We start from the raw sequence: 26,855 nt of genomic DNA on the forward strand, positions 1-26,855 counted from the left end.
GCAGAGAATCCAGGCATTATCCCAAATTTATAAAAGCTAAGGCAGAACTAGATTGAGAATTTTCTCCATGGCAACACAGCCAGAAAGTGATTTAAACTGAAATGTGCTGGACACCAGGGCCTCTACTCTCCTTTAGGTTGCTAGATTGCCTCCCTTTAAGCAGTATTTTCCTGTCCATCCTTCTCATAGGTTGTGAGAGTGAACCTTCTAAAATGCATAGTTCGCTATACTAAGAAACATAACTTCATGAGAGGAACTGCTATTAAGGCCTGATTCCTGTGGCCCTCTTCTTTGAATCTTTTCGCAATTTATCTCTCTTTAACGCAGCCTCTACCTCACTAGATTCTCACAGTTTGTGAGCCTTCCCAACTGCACTAGGAAGACTGTGGCTAAATCCTCAACTTCTAGCATGGGGCTTGGCACACATTAAGTCCACATTAACCCTGTGCTAAAAGGAAAAGTTGGAAACCGGACACCAGAGGGCGGGAAGGAAGATTAGTCCGATCTCCCTTGCTTCCTTATAGTTGGCAGTTGAGGAAACCCCGCCTCCTCGCTCGGCTCCTTTGGCCTCGGACCTCTGAAATGGACTAGGGGCGTGGCCAGGAGGGGCGGTGTCTGCCGAAAAGGCGGGAAATGGGAGAGCCCTGATTGGTCGGCCTTTTGGCGCGCACGGGCAAAGACTGACAGGAGGCGCGAAGCCAGGCTCGCGCTGTGTTGGAAGACTGGGACCTTCCCCAGGCGCGCGTGCGCACGGCCATTTGTACCCTGCCGTTTCCTCTCCAGTCTCGTGCCTAGCACACCTTGGCAGGAACTGGTGGGGGCGTAGCCTAGCCTCAAGCGCTCACTTTTGCTCTTCTCTTCAGGCCTCAAGCAGAAACCTCACGCCAAAGGGGACTGCGCCCACCTCACGCTTGGGCTCGGAACGTGGTGGCCAAGGCCAGCGTGAGGCTCCCGCACGCGACCAGCCTCCGGGGGCCAGCGCGAGACACTGTTCAATCGGGCTTCCAAGTTTGGGGCTGGCGCAAAACCAGAAGGGGGGTCTCTTGAGGCGGATGCTGGAGGCCAAGGGGAATAGTTCGGGGGCTTGCCGGTCAGCCCAGAGCCTGGGGTCCACTCAGGAACGGCACTTCCTGGCCGTGGCCACTCTGGGAGTTTCGGGGGGAAGGAGGGCGGGTGTGCCTTGGGTGCCCAGGCTGTATGCGAGGTGGGACCTGGGCAGCAGAGCCAGAGTTTGGATTTGAGGCAGGGCCTAGGTTTCCGGGTCCAGGCTCAAGTTTGACGTATGAAGTCTCTGAATAATGCTGGGGACTTGGGGGTCACCGGTTAGGACCTGTAGTCTTGGGATTTGTGTCTGGATAGAACTAGTTTTGGGAAATCTGAAATTTGGGGGTTTTGTCACTGAAAACTTTCCTGTTGGAATCAGAGATACTAATGTGGGAATCTATAAGCCTAGAGTATAATTTGGGGGCCTGAGGTCTAATTTTGGAGAATTGAAGTCTCAATATAGATTTAGGGTTTAGAATCTTAATATAGAGTATGAGGTGTGAGATTTAGGGTTTGGAGTCCCATTTTGGAACTTTGAGAACTGTTAAGGCCTGGAGTCCCCCACATTGAGTATGGGGCTGCAGTTTTAGAGTTTGGGTTTTAGATAGAATTCAGATGTGAGATCTCAGTTTAGGCTTGGGGGCACAGTTTGGGGGTTTGAAGTGACAGTTTGAGGGTCTAGAGGTCTTCGTTTTCAGATCTGAGGTAAATTTGGGGGGGTTGAGGTTTGCTTTTGGGAGCTTGGGTTTCTTTGTTTAGGGTTTGGGTTCTTAGTATTAAGGTTTCTGGTCTGTGTTCTTAATATTAGTATCGGGCTTATATTTGGAGATCAGAAGTTGACAGTTTAGGGGTCTAGAATACCTTAGTATTAGAGTTTAAGGCTTTTAGGTTTGGGAAAGTCTCCTTTTTAGGCTCTAGGTCCTCATTTTAGATGTTTAAAATCATGTGGTTGCTGTCTTAATATCATAGTTTAAATATCTTAAGCCACAGTTTTCAGGTCTGCTCTCCACTGCAGAGTCTGACATCTCATTATTAAGATTAAAGCTCTGAATCAAAGTTTGGAAATCTGCTGCTTTTAGTTTTAGGTCTGGATCATTATTTACAAGCCCAAATTTGCAATTTGAGATTCATGGACTTCAGTTTAGACTTTGGACATTTTCATTTGTTCTATTGGCCTATGTTTATGGGGACTCAGGAATTTTGGGGATCTGTTGAGTGCTCAAAGGAGCACCATAGGGGGAAATGAGGCTGCCTATCATACTGTGCATTCTTCTTGGAATCCCAGAGGTCACTAATAATTCTTTATTTTCCCCTCTTTGCAGATGTGGGATTCCAGCAAATGTGTGTGTTCTCCTGAACAGCCCAGAACCAATTCCCTGAGTCCCAGTGACAGGTAAGGGCTCCCCCTGGCCCACCTCCCTTGAAGCTCCAGCCACTCTGGTAGAATGATAATAACAATAGTGTTTACTGAGCATTTACTAGTTTGCCAGGCATTTTGCTAAGCTTTTTGTTTGTATACCCGTTAATCCTGACAACAACTCCAGGAGGAAGTAGGTGCAAATATTACTGCCATTTCAAGATGAGAGAACTGAGGTAGTTGGCAAAGATCATCTGTAAGCCCTTGCAGGTTTTGACATTCTGATTTTTTTTAATGCCCTTCCTTCCTTTCTTTTATTTATGTATTTATTTTGCCATCAAGCCCCTACCAAGTGTCAGGAATCTAATAGAGAGGTTTTCCCAGCAGATGAGGGTTGGATCAGATGTCTCCCTTCCTCCAACATCTGGATAAAGAAGAGAGCCAAAGTTCATCTTATCCCTTATTTTCTTCCCCAGTGACTTTTCATCTACCTGTCTCTTCATTTATTAACTCCAAAAATCAGCATCCGCTTTATTTAGGTTCTCTACTTAGGAACTGTGCTCAGAAGGAGCACATGAAGACAATGAAGAATTTCTCTCCTGCTTGCCTATTCTTCCTGGAATTCCAGAGGTCACCAACAGTGCATTCTCTTTCCTCCCTTTTTAGACGTGGAGTCATTGTATTAATAAAGACCCAATTGCAATTAACAGAAACTTAGCTAAAACTGGCTAAGGCATAAATGGGGATTTACTGGATCCTTTAAACAAAAAATTCTGGGGCATCAGGCTAGGCTGGTTCCAAGTGAGGGGTTAAATGATATGGCCAGAAATCTGCCTGTCTTGGCTCTGTCTGGGTTGGCTCTCCATTTGTGAGGGCAAGATGGCTCCTAAGCCCCTCCAGGTCCATGTTCTGCCAACCTGACAAGCCTGGCAGAGATTTTCTCCCCAGGATCCATTGACTCCGATTGGTCAAGCCTGTGTTACTACCCAAATCCTCAACCAATCCCTTGACTTCTTGATTAGACTTTGCTTCAGTGCTCCCTAATGGAAGGGAGAAGTCAAGTAATTGGTTCAGAATTTGGGTAGTAACCCAGACTTAGCTAATCAGAGTCAATGGATCCTGGAAAGAGAATCTATGCCAGACTTGTCAGGTTGGCAGGATGTGTACCTGGAGTGACTGAAAGGTCTCTTGCCCTCACAAATGGTGAGCCAACCCAGACAACATCAGAGCCAAGAGTGGAAGGGGAGGTTGGGTTCAGACTCTGTGAACGACATGGACTGAGAGTGGGGGAGGGATCGTAAACCAAAGGAAAGTATTACCAGAAAATGGGGATTGGATGTTGGTCAACCAAAAATGACAGTTTTATCAACCATAGTCATCCAATACAATACCTCCACCCTACTCTCCAACATCCCTTATACCTAAATCGTTCCAACAAATGACTGTCTACCTTCTATCTTGAACAAACCTTTCATGAGCACGCCCTTGGTGCTAAACACCTGGACAAGATCACACTTTCCAGCCAGCTCCGTTTTATAAATAAATTATAAACAGGTTTGGAGAGATGAAAGCACTTGTCCAAAGTCACACAGCAAGTGGCAGAGCTGGCATTTCAACCAGATCTATTTGCTTCAAAAGCTGAAGTTTATAACCAACTGTTATACTGCTTCTTGGGACTGCCCCTTGCTTTCCCTCATTTTGGGGTGGCTCTTAAATTCTTGCACATGTTAAGCAAATTAGGGTCTGGGTCTTGGATTTCACATAGCTGATATGAGAAATTTGGACTGGCTTTTTTAAAGATTTTTTTGATGTGGATCACTTTTAAAGTCTTTATTGAATTTGTTACAATATTGTTTCTGTTTTACCTTTGGTTTTTTGGCCACAAGACATGTGGGATCTTAGCTCCCTGACTAGGGATTGAACCCGCATCTCCTGCACTGGAAGTTAAAGTCTTTACCACCAGGGAAGTCCCTTGGACTGGCTCTTGATTAAAGCTCCTTCCAGCTCCTGTAAAATAAAGGAATAGTGAGTGTTTAGGCTGATTAGCTCAGGGAAAAGGAAACCCAAGAATTAGAGTGATTTGCCACTTCAAAGACTGAAAGGCAATCATAAGACAGAATAGCATTCTTTAATTCAACAATTTTTTGTTGAGCACCTACTAAGAGCCAGGTATTATTCCAGGAGCTAGGAATATAGCCAAGGCCATATATGACTTTTGTGGGCCGTAGGCAATTTTGCTTTCTTGAGCTCATTCCTTCATTAAAAACACATTAAAAACTGTCATTTATGACAGCATTGGTATAAAGATGAATGTAATCCAAGTTGAATTATATTAATTTTTTTCTCTTCTGATTTCAAAAGAAAACACTTTATGAGCCCCTAAAATTATCACCAGCCTTAGGCACTGTGCTTACCTGTGCCTAATGGAGAAGTCAGTCCAGGATATAGCAATAAATAAAAGGGACAAAAATCCCTGCTCTTGTGTTTATATTTATAAGGGAGAAAGAAGGAAATGAAAGAAGAAAGGAAAAAAGAGAGAAAGAAAGATTTTGGATGCCAAAAAATGATGTGGGGATGTGACAAAGAATGTGCCTGTTTATCAGGTAGTCAGGAAAGGCCTTTCCAGGGTTGTTACATTTAAGCTAAAGGCTGAATGGCAAGAAATCAGCCATGTGAAACATCAGGGCAAAGGAACATTCCAGGTGGTGGGAATGGGAAAGGCCCTCAAGGCAGAAATAAACTTGGCAGTTGAGAGAAACAGAAAAAGAAAAAAGCTCCAGCCACACAGAAAAAGACCTGTGTGGCTGGAGCTGACCTGTTCCCCACAGAATCAGAGGGCAGAGCTGGGATTAGTGAGTGAAAATCATAGAGACTGTGAGGAAGACTTGTCTGAAACCAGAACCATCCAGCAAGGAAAGAAGCCCCTTTGGGAGGGAGTGCCCGATTCCCAGAGGCCCCTGTGAGCACAGCCCTGGGTCACACTTATTCGGGACTGTTGCCCAGGAGAGACCAAAATTTTGCAATTCCTAGTTACCTTTTTCCTCCCTCCAAATAAAAAATATATATTTATATGTGTTATTCATATATAAATATAGACATTTATATGTATTATTCATATAAATACAGACATTTATATGTATTATTTATATATTTATATATAATTTGGCTGTGCCGGGTCTTAGTTGCAGCGTGCGGGATCTTGATCTTTGTTGCAGCACCCAGGATCTTTTTAACTGGGGCATGTGGAATCTGGGTTCCCTGACAAGGGATGGAAACGGAGCCCTCTGCATTGGAAGCTTGGAATCTTAGCCACTAGACCACGAGGAAAATCTTATCCTCAGCAAATTATATAGCTGGTTCTGCTCCTAGTTGCCATTTTATGTTGTTTGTGGAACAATTAGATAAATGGATCCCTGGATGTACTGTGGGCTCTAGAAAGAGTTATTGTTTTATAGACTTTTATCCGTGTCACCAACCACACTTCCTGGCACACAGTAAGGGCTCAATAAGCAATTGCTGAATGAATGAGTGAGAATGATTCTTTCAACTTCAGAGTTTGGTTGGGGAGATAAGAGTGCCTCCCACACTGGTCCCTCATGTCCTTGAGGACAGTGAATCGATTTGTCTCCCTTTCCACAGTGTCCAGCATAGGACCTGGCAAAGAGGAGGGATCGAGGGACTTCCCTGGCAGTCCAGTGGTTAAGACTCTTCGCTCCCAATGCAGGGGTAAGGGTTTGATCCCTGGTCAGGGAACTAAGATCCTGCATGCCACACAGCACAGCCAAAAATAAAAGAGTGGGTATCAGTTCGTGAGTCTGAGTAGGAATCAGAGATACAAGTGTAATCAATGGAGTATGTTTGGCTTGATCCTGCTTTCAGTCAGGGAGAAAGACAGGGGAAGCTTCCTGGGGTGGATGGCAATTGAACCAGGCCCTGAAGGAAGATGAGATAAGGATTGGTGGAGACGAGGTGTTCCGGCTTTCCCAAATGAGTAGCAGGAGCAGTGCCAGAAGTGTGTAATTTGGGAGAGAGACGCCAACATCTTTGTGTCTCCATCTGTCAGGAGAAAGAGGTACAGGTGTGTGTACATGGATATATTATGAATTATGGATTCAGGGATTATATCCTGAAAGTTCTGCATCTGCTCAGGAGTTAACTTCTTTCACGCCCTTATTTATCTGTTCATTTAGCAAATAGGCAGTGAGTTCCCACAATGTGCCAGACCCTGTTCTAGGTGCCCCCAACTCAGCTCTCAGCCTAGTGCAGGGATCAGAGAAATGCATGAGCTCATGGTCAGGGGCCCCTTAGCAGAGGTATCTCACCTGTCCTGTGGAGTTGGGGGCTGTTGATGGGAGAGAATGGAAGGAAGTAAGAGATGAGACCAGAATGATCAGGTGGGCCAAGCTGTGGGGGGAGGGGTGGGCATTATAAGCCATGTCAAGGGTTTGATTTTTAATAAAATCAAGGACTTGATTCTTAATAATGGGATGGCATTGAGAGGTTTGAAGTACTTCTTAGGTAACTAAGGTATTCAGTCCTACGGATAACCCTCTGCGCCTGAAAGAATATCCTCATTCATTTTGCACAGATGAGAAAACCATAGACATTTTTGTGTTTCAGAAAGATCACTCCAGGGACTTCCCTGGTGGTCCAGTAGCTAAAATTCTGTGCACCCAATGCCAGGGGCCCGGGTTCCATCCTTGGTTAGGGAACTAGATCCCAAGTGCCTCAATGAGAGATTAAAGATCCCACGTGCTGCCACTAAGACCCGGTGTTGTGAAATAAATATTACAAAGAAGAAGAAAGAATGATCACCCTGACGTATAAAGAGTATGGTTTGGAGGAGGCCAGATGGGAGGCTGGGAGAACTATGAGGATGTCAACACATGGACTAGGGTAGGGGTGAGGAGATGGAGAGAAGGGATTGGAGGAGGAATGGGCAAAATTTGGTGACTGGGAGTTCCCTGGGGGTCCACTGGCTAAGACTGTATGCTTCTACTGCAAGAGGCAAGGGTTCAGTCCCTGGTTGGGGAGCTAAGCTTCTCTGAGATGGGGAACACTGAGACAGGTGGATTGAGGGGTGGTGTCAGATACCAAATTCCATTTTGGATGTCCTAACCAAAACCGGCTCTTGTCCCGAAACAGGAAGCAGAGGAAAAACCACACCAGCAAACTGCAAGAGCTGGCAATGATGCTGCCAGTGACCCTGAAGACTGGTACCAAGAAGCTCACCAAGGTAAAGGGGCTGAAGGAGACGAGGTGAATTTGGGAGGCAGCTCTGAACATATCAGCAATTGGGCTGACCTCCCTTGTCCTGGGAAACCTAGACCGACACACAGACCCAGTGACAGCACTGAGATTGCAAGGGTCCTGCTCTGAGTGGGAATTTCTGGGAGTCTGTGATCCCATGACCAGAAGTCTGAGGAATTCTTTCCTGCAGAGGAGGCAGGGGAAGGGACCTCCCTGGTGGTCCAGTGGTTGAGACACTGCATTCCCAATGCAGGGGGCACAGGTTTGATCCCTGGTTAGGGAAGATCCCACATGCCACGTGGCATGGTGACAAAAAAAAAAAAAGGAGGCGGGAGGAATTGACAGAGGAAAAAAATAGGCAAGGCACCAGGTCAAGGTCATCTCCCTGGGAGTCAAGACAGTCTGGATCTGAGCCCTCCAGCTCCACACCTGCAGAACTCTGGGCAGCTCACTCAGATTATCAGCCTTTCACGTCTCAGATTTCTCAGCTATAAATCAAGGAAAAATAACTGCTCCTACTCAGAGATATTGTGAGACCAAAACAACATGATAGCCATTACAGGGCCTGAATAAATGTCGGTTCCCTTTCTGACAGCTTTCTTTTGTGACTTCATTGGGATGATTTCCGAATTTGGTTCTTCTCAGAGGTTCCAGGAGAGCATCTGTTTCCTCCCCCTTTGCCAATTTCTGCACATGTGCCAGCTCAGTCACTTCAGTCGTATCCGACTCTTTACAACCCCATGGACTGTAACCCGCCAGGCTCCTCTGTCCATGGGATTCTCCAGGCAAGAATATGGGAGTGGGTTGCCATGCCCTCCTCCAGGGGATCTTCCTGACCCAGGGATTGAACCCAAGTCTCCTGAGTCTCTTGCATTGCAGGCAAGTTCTTTACCCCTGAGACACTGGGGAAGCCTTGCCAGTTTCTAGAGGCCACTTATGGTCCTTGGTTCATGACCTTTTCAAAGCCAGAAGCATAACAGCTTCTGGTCTCTCCTCTATCTCTGCTTTGGTCAACAGTTTACCCTCTCTGCCTTTGGCCCTCCTGCCTCCCGCTTATAAGGATGCTTGTGATTGCATTGGGCACACTCAGATAAGCTAGAATCAAGAATCATCTCCCTATCTCAAGATCCTTAATCACGTCTGCAAAGGCTCCTTTGTCATATAAGGCAACACATGCACAGGTTCCGGGGACCAGGCCATGGACACCTTTTGGGGAGGCATTATACAGGCCACCACAGTGCTCAAAAATAGCTGAGAAATTTTGCCCTCTTGCCCACTGGAGAATTTGGTGTGCATGGGCTCTTATAGCTCTTGGCAGGGAGGGTGGAGATGGCTGAGACACAGTCCCTGCGCTGGAGGAATGACAGTCAAGTCAGGGTACAGGCAGCAGCATTTCATCATGAGCAGAGGACCACATTCCCTTGGTAGAATCCTCCCCAGGTCTCAGCCCACTGTCCCCCCTCTTCTCGTGGCTGCACTGTGCAGCTTTCCAGATCTTAGTTCTCTATCCAGGGACTGAACCTGGGCCCTCAGCAGTGAAAGCACAAAGTCCTAACCACGGGACTGCCAGGGAATTCCCTCAGCTGTCTTAAGGATCCCACTCCTTTCCCATTTTCATCCTCCCTTAAATTAAGTCCTGGGCCTCCTGCTCTACATAAGGCCTTCATCCCAGTCAGTCCTCAGTCTTAATCATCAACTAAGCATTTATTAGTCAACGAATGTATCAGGCTCTATGCTGGGCACTTTCACACACTCAAATTTATTTCGTCCTAATGATACTTCTCTGAGCCTGAATGAATATCCTTGTGCCCATTGCACAGATGAGAAAACTGAGGCTCTAAGGAGATAAAATGACCTGCTCCCAGTGCACAGCCAGTAAGTGGCAGGTTGGAGCCAGGTCTAAGCTAATAGTCTTTGGGCTGTGTTACATTGTGTGGTGTGCGTGCTCGGTTGCTAAGCAGTGTCTGATTCTTTTCGATCCCATGTACTATAGGCTGCCAAGCTCCTCTGTCCCTGGGATTTCCTTCAGGCAAGAATACTGGAGTGGGTTGCCATTTCCTTCTCCAGGGAATCTTCCTGATCCAGGGATTGAACCCGCATTGGCAGGTGGATTCTTTACCACTGAGCCACCTGGGAAGCCAAGCATCAATAGCCATTAATCCTTAAGTAAATTATAACTCCCTCTGCGTATCAGGTTCCCTGGTGGCTCAGATGGTAAAGAATCCACCTGCAGTGCAAGAGACCTGTGTTCAATCCCTCGGTCAGGAAGATTCCCTAGAGAAGGAAATGGCTACCCACTCCAATATTCTTGCCTGGAGAAATCCATGGGCAAAGGAGCCTGGTGGGCTACAATCCATGGACTTGAAAAGAGTCAGACACTACTGAGTGACTGTTTTTTTCCCATGAATCAGATTAAATATGTTTAGTGACTATCTGTATTATATTTTATGGAAAAGTTTCACGTATGTCCCTCTTGAGACCATGCTTCCTCTTTTTAAATTAATTTTTATTGGAGTATAGTTGATTTACAGTGTTATGTTGGTTTCTGCTGTGTAGCAAAGTGAATCAGTCATACATATACATATATCCACTCTTTTTTAGATTCTTTTCCCATATAGGTCATTACAGAGTATTAAGCAGAGTTCCTGGTGCTAAGTTCCCTTGTTAGTTATCTATTTTATATATAGCAGTGTGTATATGTCAGTCCCAGTCTCTCAATTAATTCCCCACTCCCGAGACCATGTTTCCTGATTTGGGGTTTGGAACATTACTGCTGACAGTTTTGTTGTTATTCTACGGATCTATTTCAATCCAAAAAAAAAAAATAGTTATAGGTATTCTTTCCTCACCTCCTTACCAGGCTAACTCTTTACACTCTTCGGTTTATTTTTTTTAATTTCAATATTTTTAATTTTTTGGCCACACCGCATGGCATATAGCATCTTAATTCCCCAACCAGGGATTGAACTTGAGCCCCCTGCAATGGAAGCACAAAGTGTTAACCACTGGACCGCCAGGGAAGTCCCCACTATTCAGTTTCAATGCTGCCACTTCAGACAGACCTTTTTGGATACCCAAGTCTAATTGTATCATGCTCTTTTATTCCTAATGCTTATCACACAGTCAATAATTTTATATGAATTATGAGTTTATTAAGGTCTGTTGCCCTCCCTGTATTGTAAGTTCTGTGAAGGCAAAAAAAAGTTTGTGTAGCTCACCCTTTTTGTGGCTTAGTGGCTGGTATCTTTTTTAGCTTAGTATCTCCAGTGTCAAATCAGCTTCGACTTAGTGGCTGGATGGGGGATGCCTGCTGGTGCTATGGGGGAAGAGTCATTCCTTCAGTGATAACTGGCTTCGTCACCTCTCCGTTCTATGTGCTTAGGATCCAGAAATCCATCAGCTACATTCTCTTACTCTCAACGGGTTCAAGGTCAATGGGAGAGAATGACATATCAACGGATAATTATAAAACAGTGTGGCAAGTGCCTTGGTGGAAACAGGCCCAGGGTGTCACAGGAGTGCTGAGGAGGGACATCTGAGCAGCCTAGGTGCGGGGTCAGGAGGTCAGAAAAGCTTCTGGATGGCGGGGAACGCTGTGCTGAGGCTCAAAGAAAGAAGCCAGGGAGGAGAGGGGGACTGTGCACATGCCTAAGGGCCAGGGACAAGAAGCCCAGCAGCTGCTGATGCTGAGTCGCTTCAGTCGTGTCCAACTCTGTGTGACCCCATAGACGGCAGCCCACCAGGCTCCCCCATCCCTGGGATTCTCCAGGCAACTCCCACTGGAGTGGGTTGCCATTTCCTTCTCCAATGCATGAAAGTGAAAAGTGGAAATGAAGTCGCGCGGTCGTGTACGACTCTTCGCAACCCCATGGACTGCAGCCTACCAGGCTCCTCTGTCCTTGGGATTTTCCAAGCAAGAGTACTGGAGTGGGGTGCCATTGCCTTCTCCAGTATGTGCCCCCAAAACCGCACTGGGAGGCAGGCAGGCCTAGCTTCACACCCCTGCTCGGCCACGCCCTCTCTGTAACCCAGCGATCCCTTCAGCGCTCTGGGCTTGTCTTCAGAGCTGTAACCGTTGGCTCCCTGGGCCACGGTGAGGACTGAAGAGCACAACAGGAACCTCTCTGCCCATGGTGGGTGGATTGCTGGGGTGGGGCCGCAGGGGTCCTGGAGCCTGACTGTCCCTGGTCCCCAGCAGCCTCATGTGATCTTGAGTGCCTGCTCAACCCTGTCTTTCTTTTGGGAGCAGAAGGAGGTTCTCTTGCACATCCTGCAGTACATTCACTACCTACAGAGCAGCATCAATGTGACCAAGGCCTTGCTCCAACTCCACGCCAACCATGGGCATGGCGAACTCGAGGGTAAGTAAGCTCAGCCGACGTTCCCAGTGCCTGCTATGTCCAGGCTGTAGGGGACACTGAAGTGACCTAAATGGTTCCCATCCTCCTGGATCTCATAGCCTGGCGTGGGTCCAAGATGCTGTGACCCCAGAGGAGTGCGTCTTGGGAAGCCTGTCAGGGGAGGGCCCTTGGAGCAGGCCTTCAAGGACAGCGGGGACCATGCCAGGCAAACAAGAAACAATGTGAGCAGGAGCCCGCAGGCACAAGAAGACACAAATGGAAGGCGTGGGGACAGGCAGGTCATCAGGTGTGACTGGAGGGGCTGTGCAGCACCCAGATGACGTGCACAGACTCCAGAGCCAGGTCCTGACTCAGACACATCCGTCTCATGACCTAAACTGCTCTGTGCCTCAGTTCCCTCATCTGCAAAATGGACCAGTAAGAGTACTTCCTTTATGTTTGTTGTGAGAATTAAATGAGTTAATACACTCAAGGAGTGTTGTCACACAGTGCCCGGAACATGCCAGTCGTCCCACATTGTGTGCGCTGGGTGGTGTTGTTACTGGTGTGAGAAATACCCTGGCAAGAAGGGTAGGAGATGAGGCAGAGATGAGATTCTGAAGGGCCTCGAGAGCCTGGCTCGGGAGGGAGATAGAGAGGATGAAAACGACTGAAGGACTGTAAGCCAGAGGAAAACCACAGTCAGAGTGGCTGTTTAGGAAGAGGTCCCTGACATCTAGTGTGGGGGTCATTAAGTAAGAAACTGGAGTCAGGGAGACCAGCGGGGACACTTCTAGGAGGGACCTGGGCAGGAGACCGCAAGCAGATGCAGCACCATGGCTGAGAGTGTGGGCTGAAGAGGGTCAATTTGGGAGATGTTCACAAGGAAGAATTGTGAGGCCTCGGGAAGAGGCTGCGGGCCACCCACCATCTTGAGGAGGTAGGAAGAGGAATTGGTTTGGGAGGGGAAGACGGGTAAGCATTTGGGAAGCACTGAGTCAGTCTTCTGTCTGGGCCAAGGCCCAGAATGGACCTGCAGATACCTGAGTTTTCACCTGTACTGCCACCTGGCTGTGGAACTTCAGACAAGTCCCATCTCCTCCCAGGACCTCAGTTTCCACTTTTACAAAGTTTATCTGGGGACTGCAGCAGCCTCCCTCCCCACCGTCCAGTGGGAAGCATTGTCCACAGGCAGGACTCAGGCTGGACGAGGGTGAAGCCATCTGACCTGCCTCCTTCTCCATCCTCTGCAGGGTTGGATTGGAACCCTGCTGCAGGCCCCCCAAAGCAGAGACTCTCCACCCCATCCAGCTCCCCACACTCTCAGAAGTCCCGTCTTTGGGGAGCATGCCAGAAACCTCGGAAGAAAAAGCCTACCCGAGCGTCAGGTACAAGCCTGCAGTAAAACAGGAAGCAGGAGTCCCACAGGAATTCTGGCTCCTTCTCCAGGCTCGTCACCACTCCAGGGAGGGCAAGTCAGCAGTCCTGAGCCTGGACCAGGCTCTAGATTCAGATATGCCTCGGTTCAACTCCTGGTGCCCTCCTCTTCCTAGCTCTGAGGCCTGGGGTCGGGGTGGGGGGTGTCACTCTCATCCTCTGAGCCTCCGTTTCCTGGTCTGGATATTGGAGTGCCTGCCACAGGGTGGGCCTCAGGATTAGGAGCCCACATGCACACCTCTCAGCAGTGCTTAAGTGGCGGGGCATGTGGCCAGTGCCCAGCAAATGGAATCACTGTCAGCATTTATCATCCCTCTGTCCTGTCATCCATCCCTGGGCTGGGGCAGCAGGGCGCATGGGTGATGGAAGGACCCCTGTGTGGGAGGCGAGGGTCCCAAGTCCCACCTCAGCCATGCTACTGACTCACTACCTGTCTCTTCCCCTTTTTGAGCCCCATTTTCCATGTCTTTAAAAAGGGAGTTGGGGGACTTCCCTGGTGTTCCAGAGGTTAAGATTCCACTTTCAATTCAGAGGGAACTGGTTCAATCCCTGGTTGAGGAACTAATATCCTGCATGCCACATGACCTAGCTTTAAAAAAAAGTGGAGGGGGAGTCGGACCTAATCAATGATTTCCAGCCCTGGCTGCACATCTGAATCACTGGGATGCTTTCCCTGCCTGTGCCTCACACCCAGAACGCTGGGCTTCAGTGATCTGGGTGGAACCTGGGCATCAGTATTTTTCAGAGTTCTCAAAGTGATTCTAACATGGGCAAAGGAAGGGGGTATCCGACTAGATCTTTAATTGAGGATCTGGGCTTACCTGAGAAGGACTGAGTGACCCAGCCAGGCAAAGCTTTGAAGCAGGTCACTGGGGCCAGAACAGAATGTCTCCACCCCAACCCCAACCACCTTCTGGAGACAGTCCCCCCTGCCCCGACCAGCCCTGTCTGATGCCATCTCTCTCCTCTCCCAGAACGCCAGACCCGGGCCCAGAACCCTCGTCGTTGTCTGGCCTTGGAGAAGCCTGAGAAGCTGGAAACCCCATCTCCAGACCAGAAAGGAGGAAATGTGGTGGGGACCACCACCCCTCCAAGATGCTGGGACTCCTGCAGTCTCCCCAGGGCTGAGGCATCCTCATCTCAAGGTGACAGGAAGGGAGGAAGATGCCAGCTGACATTGCTGGATGTGGCTGAGAACAGCATCCACTGTGACATCTCAAGTTGGTCTCTTTCCTCTCCACTAACTTGGCCAGTCATTTACACACCACTGATCAGGCGCCTCCCAGCGTCCTGGACACAGTCCTAGGAGCCGGGGATTGGACCATGGACAAGAGAGGTGCCGTCTCTTGGCCTCTTTCCCAGTTTGCTCTTCCCTTTAGTCTCGGCTGTGGGTGTAAGGCAGGGGACAGAATCAGTGCGGCCCTCACGCGAGGGCTGCAGTTCACAGAACTGGGGGCAAGAGCCAGGCCTCCTCCTGAGCCTCCCTTCCTTGAAGCAGCCAGCCAAATGCTCCTGTGAGCCAGCTTCAAAGGTGTGACACCCCCAGAAGACACAGGCAGGACTGGAAGGCGAGGCCTCGGGGCATCCTCTTCCTCTGCCCATTCATTCAGCCCTTCCTCCCAGAGCCTATCCTCTGGGCCAGGCCACGGGCATGGTGCTAGTGACACTCCGGTGATCCCATACGCTCACTTCCTGGGGTCACCCATGAGTGGTGGGTGTTCCAGATCGTTTGTTAATCTTGTGACCTTGGGCAAGTTTCTTTAGAGCTCAGTGCCTCCATTTACTGAACTATAAATGGGCATTGGACTTCTGGTGGCTCAGACAGTAAAGCGTCTGCCTACAATGCGGGAGACCCGGTTTCAATCCCTGGGTGGGGAAGATCCCCTGGAGAAGGAAATGGCAACCCACTCCAGTATTCTTGCCTGGAAAATCCCATGGACAGAGGAGCCTGGTAGGCTACAGTCTGTGGGGTCGCAGAGTCGGATACGACTGAGCGACTTCACTTTCACTTTCAAATGGCTATTATAATAACCATATCCTTTGGCAAAGGGGTGCTGAGTAGTATGTAAAATGATTAAAACTGTGCTGGCATGGTAAGTACTATACACTTGTTTGCTACCATCATCTTCATCATCATTATTGCACTTAAATATTTTATCTTCTTTAGAGCTTCTAATCGGAGAAGGCAATGGCACCCCACTCCAGTACTCTTGCCTGGAAAATCTTATGGATGGAGGAGTCTGGTGGGCTGCAGTCCATGGGTCGCTAAGAGTCGGACGCGACTGAGCGACTTCACTTTCACTTTTCCCTTTCATGCATTGGAGAAGGAAATGGCGACCCACTCCAGTATTCTTGCCTGGAGAATCCCAGGGACGGGGGAGCCTGGTGGGCTGCCGTCTATGGGGTCGCACAGAGTTGGACACGACTGAAGTGACTTAGCAGCAGCAGCAGCAGCAGAGCTTCTAATAGAGATGTAGGATTCCAGAAACCTGGGAGTGATTCAGGGTACCCTGTGGCTCAGATGGTAAAGAATCTACCTGCAATGCAGGAGAGTTTGATCCCTAGATTGGGAAGATCCTCTGGAGGAGGGAATGGCAACCCACTCCAGTATTCCTGCCTGGAGAATTCCATAGACAGAGAAGCCTTGTGGGCTACAGTCCATGGGGTCACAAAGAGTTGGACACGACTGAGCTACTAACACCTTCACTTTCAAACCACATTCGGAGTCCCCGCCCCTAGCCTGAGGTTTTGGCTGGAGTGGGAGGAGGCAGAAGGCTGTGGGAGACCCCAGCACCTCTCCATCTGTGTCCCTGTGAGCCCTGGCATCTGGCCCAGTCACAGGACTGACCATCCCAACTTGCCCCCGTAGGCTGCTGTGTCAAAGATGATACTCAGGATTTGGGGTCTTATCCTGCTTTTGAGGCCCAGCAAGGGGTCGAGATGATCCATTTTCTCAACAAGACCCAGCCCGGTCCCAGGTAAGGGAAGCCCAGGGGATATGAATTGGGGAGCTGACATGTTCCAGGGGAATGGCTAAGACCTGGGGAGAAATGGGGTCAATTTCCACCCTCTGCTGGTATCCGGGGTGACCACCTCTGAGGGCCTAGCTTTGCACCAGGCATTGGGAGCCCAAGGGAAAGCCCTGCTTCCTGTGTGCTGACCAGGGCTGCAGCCCCTCCCTGGCCTCCTGTCCTATCCTTCTAACCTGTCAACACCAGTCACCCGTGTGGCTTTTTTAACAGAGTCCTTGATCATGTCGGGTTTTGGCTTTAGGCTGCTCCCTCTTATTGGGTAGAGCCCAGATATCTTAATTTGCATTTGAGACCCTCTCTTGCCCCAACTTATCTTGCCAGGCCCTCCCCCGTGACTCTTAATCCTTATCACTAAATATTCACCATTTTGGAAGGAGCCCCACCTGTGTCCCCCCGGGGCTTCTCATCCTTGGTTCCCTCTTCGTGGAAGCCTGTTCCCCTCGTCTACCTGGAAGGAACTACCCATCCTTCTACCTATCCTTCTAGCTCAGCATGGTTCTCTGTCTTGCCCTGCCCGCCTTCTCTCTTCCTCCTCAAACCCCCCTCACAGATCTGCACCCTGTGTCATCAGCTCTGATGACAGCTGGCCTCTCCTCACAAGCCCTGAAGCTCCCTAAGGGCAGGCACCTCAGCTGACTAAGGTTTCTGCCCCCAGCACCCCCCCCAGCGGCGGACACAGAGCCATCCGCGTCTTAACTCCACAGTGGGCAACACTGGGACACCCAGAGGGGAAGGGCTCGCTCTGTGTGCCACAGCATTTCCAGCCAGGGCTCCAGGTCTGCCTTGTGAATTCCACCTCTTGCAGGCAGAAGCTGGTGTTCTATGATTCTGGCGAGGAGGTGGGCAAGGAGTCCCCAAATGCTGACCCTTGGATTCCCGCCTGGACTGCAGAGGGCAGCCCCCAAGGTGACTGAAGCTCTGTCTCTCCCCCTTGTAGGCAGGTGTGGGGCCTTCTTGGTACCTTCTTTCTGAGGATGGCCAGGGAAGCGGGAGAGGGACGGGTGTCCACTAGGCATGGACACAGTGCACTCGCTGTCCCCAGCCATCAGTTGCCACGGCGGACGTTGCTAATCAATCCTAACTTTCTCTTGATCCCAGAAACTGCTTCCGAATCTTTCTTAACGCAGAGCTCCAGCTAGCTCATATCAGTCTATTGGATCTAGCACAACATCATATACATACATATATATGTATATATATGCCATCCCTAACATAATTCTGGGCTTCCCTGGTGGCTCAGTGGGAAAGAACATGCCTGCCAAGCAGGAGAGGTGGGTTTGATCCCTGTGTTGGGAAGATTCCCCTTGAGAAGGAAATGGGCAACCTGTTCCAGTATTCTTGCCTGGAAAATCCCATGGACAGAGGAGCCTGGCAGGCTACAGTCCATGGGGTCGCAAAGAGCCGGACACGACTTAGGGACTAAACCACCACCACCACCACCACCATGAATCCAGGCACCGCGCCTCTTAACTTCCTCTTCTAAGCACTCACATTGAGGAACTGACAGAGTCACCTTTCCCCAGTATGGGGCACCATCTCCTCAAAGCCAGCCGCTGTATTCTGGGAGAGGGCAACACCTGACACACCCTCAAGCCTGACATTTCCTTTTCAGAGAGCCCACTGGCCTTGGGGCCTTCCCAGATTACCAACGGGATAGAGACAGACCCCCTGCAGGAGATCCTAGGGCTCAGCCCCTCCCTCTTCAGCTCCCCAGGGAAACTGCTGTCCGAACAGATCTTGGAGGACGGCAATGAATACCTGACCCAAGGTGAGCACCCAGGGCTGGACCTGAGGTTTGGTTCACTGAGAAGGAAAAAACCCACAGTGATGCCCACTAAGTATGTAGCCTTTTGCTGGGCAGTACTGGATACCCAGGGGTGAATCCTCCCAGGACAAATCCCATCCCATCCCTGGAGCCCACAGCCTGGTGAGGAGTTGTTCCAGGCTAGCCTGGTGTGGGGAAGGAAGGCTCCAGGACCATATAGTAGGGACCTACTCTGGAGGTCCCCCACAGGAGCTGGACTGTGAGCTGGACTTGGACTTGGGCAGAAGATCCCAAAGCTCAAAGCCAGCGAAGGGCACTCCAGCTATGGGGATGGCAGGACAGCAGCCCGGTGCCCCAGGAGAGGCGTTTCTGTCCCAGCCACCCTTCTGGTCTCCCTCTATGTCCCCGACAGCTCTCTTTGAGGAAATACTGTTAGATTCTGCACCCTCACCTTCTGCCTGCATCCTCAAGGAACCACAGAAGAAGGTAGGTGTCTGCCCACACACCTGTCCACACACCCGTCCGTCCTTCTTCCCACCCGCCGATTCACTCATCCGTCCTCTTGACCCTTCTGTCACCCCTACCCCTCAACTCAGCTGTCTGTCCATCATGCTTCTCCTGGTCCTTCCAGAGACTCACCCTTCTATCTTTGCCCTAACCTATCTGCTGGCCACCAGACGCCCTGCTCTGTGCTGGGCCCTTGGAGTAAACCACCTGTAAAGAATAAAAGCTAAAAGCTGCCAGGTGCCCAGAAAAACCCCACATAATCTTAGGGCTGCTCTGTGAGGCAGGCTCTCTTGCGCCCCATTTAACCAGTGAGGAAACTGAAAACAGCAGGTGACCTCTGGGATCCTTGGTTCAAAAGAGCCTCCCTCTCAGGCCCCAGAGCTGACCTCCACAGCACCGTTTGCTCCAGCAGTTCAGCCTCCAACTGACAAGAGGTGCAGCCTGGCTCTAGTCCCCAAATGATTCTCCCTCCATGTGTGGGAAGGTGGCCCTGCCTCAACGAGTAGCTGATTTCACAGTAGAAACAAAGATAGACACCCTTAGTGGAGCTCTTATAAACACTGGCCTGGCCTGGCAGGGGATGTGTGGTGGCACCATCGTGGATGAAACTGACGCTTAGAAGAGTTAAAACTTGCCTAGGGTGTGCCAGCTCCCTCACAGGGGAATTGAGAGGGAGTGCCCTGGAATAGGAGGCAGAAGCCCCCAGTCCACCTCTTCCCTGACCCGCTGTGGGAACTGGGGAACCTTTGCTTGAACTTGTGAGGTGGTGTCCAGATGAGGCTGTTTTGAACCTGAGCTGTTTCCGATGCTCATGTGACATCCCAGGAAAGCCACGGGTGGGGGCCATGAAGGGACACCACTGCCCACCTCTGTCCCTCTCCTCCCATCTTTCTCCTTCATGCCCCAGGACACGCCCCCTGAGATCCCCAAAGACCCCCCTGACTCCCACGACCTGGGCCAGTCCTCGGTCTCACTGGACCACTGCTACCTCTCGCTGAGTGAAAACAGCAAGGTGCCGTCCAGCCCCGGCTCGGAGGACATGGACACAGACTTGGTGTGGAGGCAGCAGGAGGTGAGGGAGACGGACAGCCATTGGCCGGGTCAGTCCAGGTCTCCTGCCGGCCCTCACCTTCGGCCCCCTCACCTCTCTATGCTCCCCACCAGGACACTCAGGCTGACCTCGAGGGCCTGCAGTCCTCCAGTGACGACGGGGACTACACGTGGACCCCTACCCGGCGGGTCTCGCCCCTGCCCATGGCCGGGAGGAAGGCCAGGAAGGGCCGGGCCAGCCGGCGTCCCCCCAAGTCCAAGGAGAGCAAAAAAGCCCCTGGCACCCCCCAGATGAAGAAGAAGTGTGTCAACGGCTTCATCATGTTCTGCAGGATGAACCGGAAGCAGTACATCCGGTGAGTGGGCATCCTCTTCGACCCTGAAAGGGGCCCTGCCTCACTGTCCATCCACTCCCAGGGCTAGGCCGCCCTCTGCTGCTGATACGCTCCCCCACCACGCTTGCACCCGCCTCCCTTGGCCCCGTGCGTTGTAGGCAGTGAAACCCGCCTCAGACTTATGAAAAAAAGGAAATTAATTGGCTAATATTAACTTATATAATTGATATAGCTGATTAATATAATTAATTAATTACTATAATCTGAAAAAAGAGGCTCCACCTTCAGCCGTGGCTGGTCCTAAGACTCCTGTGATGCTCTTGGATCTTCACCCCCTTCTGGACTCTGTGTTCCTCTTGGCTTCAAGCTCCATCCCTGCTGGGCCGGGTCGGGAGCGGGCTCACCCCTACCTAGGAGCTTCAGGCTCATGTCCTGTCTCCTACCCCAGCAACCCAACGGGAAGACAGCTCTTCATTTCTAAGGTTTCAAGCAGAAGTTCTTGAAGCTGAACTTGATGGGATCTGTCAAGCGCCCAACCCTGAACAATCATTGCCAGCCTGAAGCTGGGAGTGGGGGAGGCCCCTCGAGCCTCAGTGGGGAAGAGCTGGTGCTCCTATCTGAGCCGCAGACACAGACCCTAGAACATCGGGTGGCCCCTCTCCAGCCACCCTTTAGTCCAGCTCCCTCCTCTGTCACCTCCGTTCCAGGAGGCACGAAAGGGAAGCCTTTCTGGGCAACATGGGAAGATCTGAGTTCTCAGATGAGAAAGTCAAGGCTCTGGGAGGGCCAGGGCCCCTTGTATGGTTGGCCCTTTGCCCAAGCCAGGCAGGGCTGCAGGCACCTCCTTACCTCCTCCCCGCTCCTGCCACAGAGCCTGCCCTGGGACCGCATCCACGGCCGCCACCAAGGAGCTGGCCCAACTCTGGCGGGTGATGACCCTGCAGGAGCGAAAACCATACTGGTGAGAAGCCCCTGCCCAGAGGCATGGGTGGTGGACGCTAGGGCCCTCCCTGCTCCTCTGAAAATCATTAAGAGCCTTGAGCTTCATGATGTTGGAAACAGGGTGGGAGTCTCCTCAGATGGGAGATCTGGGTGTCTCCAAAGTTTATGGAAGAGTTGGGGGAACAAAAGCAGAGGGGTGCTCCACGCCTGCCTGGAACTTAGAAGGGCAAATAGCTGAATTCTCGATTTGGACCCTCTTGGCCCTGAACTTCCTTTGTGCTCTCTGCTTTAGGGAGTTTCTCAGAGCAGGAAACTGTCTTAACGCCCTGTCGCTTGGCCTCCTCCTCTCCCCGTCTCGACACCCCCTCCCTCCTGAAACCCCTCTTCTCCACCAACTTCAAATTGCTGCCACCTGCCCAGTCCTCAGTTGCACCCCTCTCCGGAAAAACAAGCGTGTGCGCAGATCTTAACAGGTCTTCAAGGAGCTAGCGCTTTCCTGGTGGAGCCGAATAAAGCCCTGGCCATCCCCAGCCCAGGCCCTGGTCACTACCGAGCTCAGAGCACCGGGGGTGGGGCAGAGGTGAGATGGAGGAAACCCACCCATCCTGCCACCTCTCCCCCAGCACCAAGGCGCGCAGGTTCAGCCGCCAGCACAACCGGATCGTGAAGCAGGACAGCTCCAGCAGTGAGGACGAGGACTGGGAGACCCCCAAACCCTTCTACCAGCTGCTGGCTGAGAAGGCCCGAGGCTTCCCAGACCCAGTCTCTCCGGAGTCTCAGCAAGGGTGAGGGTGCGCATCCTCCCTTGGGCCCTGCTGTTGTTGAAACCAGGAGCCGGTGATGGTTTCCTGGGCCTCACCCCCGCTAGTGCAGGCCCCCCAGGTTGGCAGGTGGCGTTATTTATTGATCCCGATGCTTTGTGTTTGCCTTGTATGGGGCAGTCTGAACTTCTGCCCCAAGGTTGGCAAGCCTCTCACAGCCCCCTTCTACTCTGGGCAGGGGAATCAGAGAAGCTACAGAGAGGTTGGAAGGAGCCCCCCTCCCACCCAAATGAAATGCAGGGAGGCGAAGGTTCCCTCTGCCTGTCCACTGCCCAGCCCAGAATCCAATGCTTTCCACCCTGTTCAATCTCACCTCACTTTCCTCCTCTTACCCTATTCTATTTATAGATTATTTATTGTTTTCAATGAAATAAAACTTTGTTACCAGCAAGAGACAAGGCCAGCTGCCCTGGGCCCTCTTCCTCAGCTCTATTCTCCGCAGACACCTCCCCAAACAGCTCCTCCAATCTGACCTTCAGGCCTGTCCCCGCTCAGGGAGCATGGATCACAAAGCCAGAAACTCAAGGTGTGCTCTCTGTACTTTAGCTTTTCTTTGGGCAAGTTGTTGGAAGGTAACCCACACCCCCGGAGGTTCTAGTTGTCTGTTTATTTTAATGGAAATGAAGGCATAACATGTCCTAGAAAAATAAAGATTTAGGATACAAACTAGACACAGGGGTCAGGGTTGCCCCGGTGGTCGGGGATCTTTGGTCTAGGGCTGGACAAGGTACCGGGGACTCTAGTCCAGGAGGTGCTAACTGAGGACCCCGGCCCACACCCCCTACACCTGTGGGCAGGAAGGGCCCAGCTGGGAGGGTCCATGAGTCTCTGGGCACAGGACTGCCCGTCCTCCACCCTGGATTCCAAGCAGTTCTGAGAACGCTGAACATCAGTGGAGCTATTAATAGTGTTTCAGGGAGTGATAGGGAGAGGGCTGGCGGTAGGGGGCAGGGGAAATTCAGCCGTTCGGCAGGGCTTTCAGCTCACAGCTAGTACCAGGTCAAGGGGGGGCAGAGCCCCCGAGTCAGGATCCCCAAATCTCCCCATATAGACCAAGGAGAGGGCTGTAACAGAGGCAGCATCCTGTCCGAGGAGTGGACCTCCAGGGCACAGAGAGGTTGAGTGCCCGGCCTGGGAGGGTGTAGTGTGTGTGGGTAGACAGCAGCCGCTGTGAGGGTCCCTCCTCCCCGCCTGGATTTTGAGCACCATTGTCAGGGGAGGCCTGGGGGCCAGCGGGTCACAGTTCCAAGGGCTCTTCCACAGGCACTGACTGTAGCTGCGTCAGGACCTTGGTCTCAGCTTCCAGCCCCTCGTCCACCTCGCCCCCCGCGGTGGCCCCCAGGAGCAGCCCCTCGGGGTCAGGGTCTGGCAGCCTCAGCACGGTGTGGGGGGCCTGTGTTCCCAGCCCCTTCTCTTCCTCTAGCAGCCCCTCGGTGCCGGCGCTCAGTTCCAGCCCAGCTGGCCAGATGGGCACGGCTGCGGGCGACAGCAGCAGCCCCTCGGGCGGGGGTGCCGGGAAACTGGGCAGGAGGCCAGAGGAGTCTGGGGAGAAGGGCAGGCTAGGCGCGGAGGCAGTGGGGGTAGGGGGCGGCTGGGGTTGCTGCTGTGCAGGAAGTGCGCCTAAGGCGTGGGCCTCCGGAAGAGCGGGGCTGGTGGCCACCGGGAGGGCTCCTTCAGGCACAGAGATGGCTGTGTCCGGCTTCAGGGGCAGGGCCAGGCTAGGGGCGGGTGGCAGGACCTGGGAGACCAGCATGCTGGTGGGGAAAGTGGCGGTGAGGATGATCTTGCCCTGCTGCACGGCCACACCTGTCACAATGGGACTGCCAGACACAGGGTTGGCCAGCAGGAAGTTTCCTGTGGGGAGAGGGGGGAGCCAAGGCGCCCAAGTGAGGATGAAGCCTATGGAGGGCAGGCACAGGGATTAACCAGAGGCAGAAGGAGCCCCTTCAGGGTCAGGGTGAGGCCAAGTCTTTCTGGCCTGAGCCTCAGGAGCATCTGGGACCCGCCAGGGAAGAGCTCCCTTCCCCCCACTGCAGTCCCAGGAGGCGCACCAGCAGCACCCTCCTCCCCAAAACAAGTGCACCCCCCCACCCAGCCACCAGAAGGGGTTACCTGGGGTAGTGGCCGAAGGCAGCTGCAGCGCAGTCACGCCCACGCTGGAGTTGATCAGGTGCACGTTGGCAGGGCCCGAGGCACCAGCCACCTTCACTGGGCTGCCTGGCCCAGCTGCCAACAGCTGCAGCGGCCCCACAGCCTGGGGCAGGGTCACCACCTGTGAGGTGGGCACCACCTGGGGCAGATTCAACAGCGGGGAGGTGGGGCCCAGGCCAGCAGGGTAGCCAGGGGGTGGGGAAAGTGGCACCACTTGGGGAGCAGCCATGGAAGTCACTGGTCCTGGGGGCAGTGGAAATGTGGCTGCCGTAGAGGGGCCAGGCACCACTTGGGGCAGAGGCGTAGGGACCTCCTCTCCAGAGGGCCCTGAAGCAGTCACCTGAGCCCCCTTGGTCTCCGGGGCTTCAGGCTGAGCCTCCTCCAGTCGAACCTCCCCGGTCTGAGGGTCCAGGACCAGGGAGGTCTTGCCCTCGCTGGCCCCTTGGGGGCTAGGCTGTGGAGCAGGGGCACCCCCAGTGAGCAGCAGGGGGCCCAGGCCGGAGGCCTCGCCCAGGGCCAGGCTGTTGATGATGACGGGGCTCCCATTGAGGAGCACTGCTGGAGAGCTGCCGGCCGCCAGGAAGCTCCCATTCACCAGGATGGAGGAGGAGGCAGGGCACGGTGCGGGAGGGGAGGCCCCGGCCAGGAATATGGAGCCTGGCGCTGGGCCCTCGGCAGCCGCCGGAGCCGCCCCCCTCTCCAGGTCCTCAGGACTGCGGCTGGACTCGTCCTCAGTAGTGGGGTTTCCATCAGACTCGCTGGCCAGAGAGAGGATTGTGAGTGGTGGACTCATGCTGTGTTTCCCCTCGGGCCAGCCCCATTCCTGCCTGGAGCCAGCGGCAAAGTGCTCCGAGGAAGCACAAGCCACCCACTGCCTCCCCATGTTCCCCAGCCCAACATTTTGTGAGCAATTTCAGAGAGTTAATGAAACCTCCTCTCTGAGACCCCAGGGAGGAGTCCCTGCAAGCCTGGTCCTGATACCACTGCCCAAAGGTTCAAGCTGAACGCTGAGGGTGAGAGGGGACCCTCCTCTCCCAACTCCTCGGCTTTAGGATCCGGGAGGCTGAGCAACCGGGTTGCCCGAAGTCTCCAGAGTCCGCCTGAAAACAGCCGAGTGGCTTTGGAGACACTAAGGAGGGATTCGCCAGCTCAGTTCCCGGTGCCCAACCCCCCCTTTCCCTTCCCCCCGGGCGTCGGAGAAGGAGCAAGAGGCCGGCGCGCAGGGTGGGAGGGGAAGGGCTTGGGTTACAGGGAAACCGGAGCTGGGGAAGGTTCACGTTTCACAACAAAGACAGACGACGGACCACGCTGTTTGGGCCCTGGGGGGTGGGGCGGGAGAGACGAAGAGACAGCCGCGGTCAGGGAGGGACTGGCCGCGAAGGGGCCTGAAGAAGCCCCTACGCCCGGGAGCGAGGACAAAGGCCACTCCTTTCCCGCAGCCCCTTTTTCTCACTGCCGCCCCCACGTCTAGCCGCGGGCGCGGATGGGATCTGGGACGGAGCCTTGAGTGGAGTAGAGGGAGGCGGTCTCCCCAGCCTCTGCGAGAGGAGCAGCGGTGTCAGGGTGGAGGGCTGGGCGAGTGCCTAGTTAATCCACGCGGATTCCTCGCGCTCGGCGGGCGCCTGAGGGTGTGAGCGGGGGGGTGTCCGAGGACAACGGGTCTGGGAGAGGGGGTACGTCCCCGGGAAAGCCGGACTAGCGCCGCCCCGGGCCCCTCACCTCTTGCAGGGCGCGCCGCCGCTGCCCCCGGTCCGGTCGCGCTGTCGTCGGTTCTTGAACCAGTTGCTGACTTGCGTGAGCGAGAGGCCGGTGAGCGTGGCCAGGCGGCGCTTCTCGTCCGGCGTGGGGTAGCGGTTGCCGCGATAGCAGGCCTTCAGCGCGGCGCGGGAGCGCTCCTTGAAGCAGTAGACGGTCTCCTCGCCGTCCCAGATGGTCTTGGGCAGCGGGAATTTCTTGCGCAGACGGTACTTGTCCACCGCGCCCAGCGCGCGGCCGCGGGCCCGCTCGGCCTCGTGGTAGCGCGCGCGCAGGTAGAGGTCCTGAAGGAAGGCGTGGTGGGCGGCGGGGAAGGGGCGGCTCTCGAGCAGCCGGTAGAGCTCGGCGTACTCGCCTCGCTGGAAGGCAACCAGGGCCCGAGCGCGCAGCACAGGATCGCTGCCACGTAGGCGCTCGGCCGGGGGCAGTGCGCCCAGGAAGCGGCTCAAGCGGCCGGCGTGACCCGCCTGTAGCAGCGCCTCGCACACGCACGCCACCTGCTCCGGCGAGAAGCGGAGCCCCGTGGGCGGCTCGGCAGTGGCCTCGGGGGGCGACCCGGGGACGCCTGGGGATCCGGGGCCCTCCACTTTCACCGCCGTTTCGCCCGCCCCGGCCCCGGCCGCCGCCGCCGCCTCACCCTCGGCCGCCTGCAAAGTCTGCAGGAGCTGGCGCGCTTCCTCCTCCTCTTCTTCGGTCGCCGCCGCCGCTACCACTGCCTCCCCCCCGGCCGCCGGCCTCGCGCTCGGCTCCGCAGGCAAGGTAGCCATGTTTTGCAACTTTGGGAAGTTCCTCCCTCCTTCTCCTCCCTCGGGCTTTCCCCAGCCCCCTCCCCCGCCCGTCTCCCCTCCCCACCCCACCCCCCACTTCGTGCTTCCCGATCTTCTCCCGCGGACCCGCGTCTCCCCTCCTCAACACCGATGCCAGGCCCAGCTCTCTACTAGGGTCTCTGTCCCAGTGTCTGTGTGTGTGCCCGTCCCCCTCCCTGTCTGTCCGTGATTCTCCCTTTGTTTTCCCTCCGCCTCAGGCCGCGCTTTTTGCCTCCCCCCGCGTGTGCCTCTGGCTCAGGGCC

General features: G+C 53.4%; 2 protein-coding genes across 3 annotated transcripts; one reads left to right on the forward strand and one right to left on the reverse strand.

Annotated features, from left to right (window-relative positions):
* Positions 1-81: 81 nt before the first annotated feature.
* On the forward strand, positions 82-22,551 carry MEIOSIN (meiosis initiator). Of its 2 annotated transcripts, XM_024979167.2 has the most exons (13): positions 83-2,437; positions 7,547-7,637; positions 11,901-12,012; positions 13,245-13,379; positions 14,403-14,573; positions 16,298-16,406; positions 17,266-17,366; positions 18,073-18,228; positions 18,638-18,711; positions 19,640-19,804; positions 19,897-20,138; positions 20,989-21,078; positions 21,683-22,551. In XM_024979167.2, the coding sequence occupies exons 1-13, from the start codon at positions 2,367-2,369 to the stop codon at positions 21,846-21,848; spliced, it is 1,683 nt and encodes a 560-aa protein (XP_024834935.1). In that variant the 5' UTR covers positions 83-2,366; the 3' UTR covers positions 21,849-22,551. The 2 variants fall into 2 exon arrangements, with proteins under 2 accessions (XP_059733063.1, XP_024834935.1); XM_059877080.1 differs by lacking the exon at positions 19,640-19,804 and having other exon boundaries at positions 82-2,437.
* Positions 22,468-26,553, reverse strand: SIX5 (SIX homeobox 5). The gene is made up of 3 exons (NM_001205766.3): positions 25,751-26,553; positions 23,993-24,789; positions 22,468-23,734 (listed from the first exon to the last, which is right to left on the reverse strand). The coding sequence occupies exons 1-3, from the start codon at positions 26,551-26,553 to the stop codon at positions 23,118-23,120; spliced, it is 2,217 nt and encodes a 738-aa protein (NP_001192695.1). The 3' UTR covers positions 22,468-23,117.
* Between the last annotated feature and the right edge of the window lie 302 nt (positions 26,554-26,855).

Source organism: Bos taurus, chromosome 18 (assembly GCF_002263795.3).
Source record: "Bos taurus isolate L1 Dominette 01449 registration number 42190680 breed Hereford chromosome 18, ARS-UCD2.0, whole genome shotgun sequence".
In the NCBI taxonomy this organism is placed as follows: domain Eukaryota; kingdom Metazoa; phylum Chordata; class Mammalia; order Artiodactyla; family Bovidae; genus Bos; species Bos taurus.

What these genes read in the sequence shown, in the direction of transcription:
- SIX5 (NM_001205766.3), bottom strand. Translation starts at nt 26,553, where the DNA reads ATGGCTACCTTGCCTGCGGAGCCGAGCGCGAGGCCGGCGGCCGGGGGG. An exon ending in GGCGGCGCGCCCTGCAAGAG is followed by an intron (nt 24,790 to 25,750) that starts GTGAGGGGCCCG and finishes CTCTCTGGCCAG; the next exon opens with CGAGTCTGATGGAAACCCCA. An exon ending in GCCTTCGGCCACTACCCCAG is followed by an intron (nt 23,735 to 23,992) that starts GTAACCCCTTCT and finishes CTCTCCCCACAG; the next exon opens with GAAACTTCCTGCTGGCCAAC.
- MEIOSIN (XM_024979167.2), top strand. Translation starts at nt 2,367, where the DNA reads ATGTGGGATTCCAGCAAATGTGTGTGTTCTCCTGAACAGCCCAGAACC. An exon ending in CAATGAATACCTGACCCAAG is followed by an intron (nt 18,229 to 18,637) that starts GTGAGCACCCAG and finishes TGTCCCCGACAG; the next exon opens with CTCTCTTTGAGGAAATACTG. An exon ending in TCAAGGAACCACAGAAGAAG is followed by an intron (nt 18,712 to 19,639) that starts GTAGGTGTCTGC and finishes TTCATGCCCCAG; the next exon opens with GACACGCCCCCTGAGATCCC.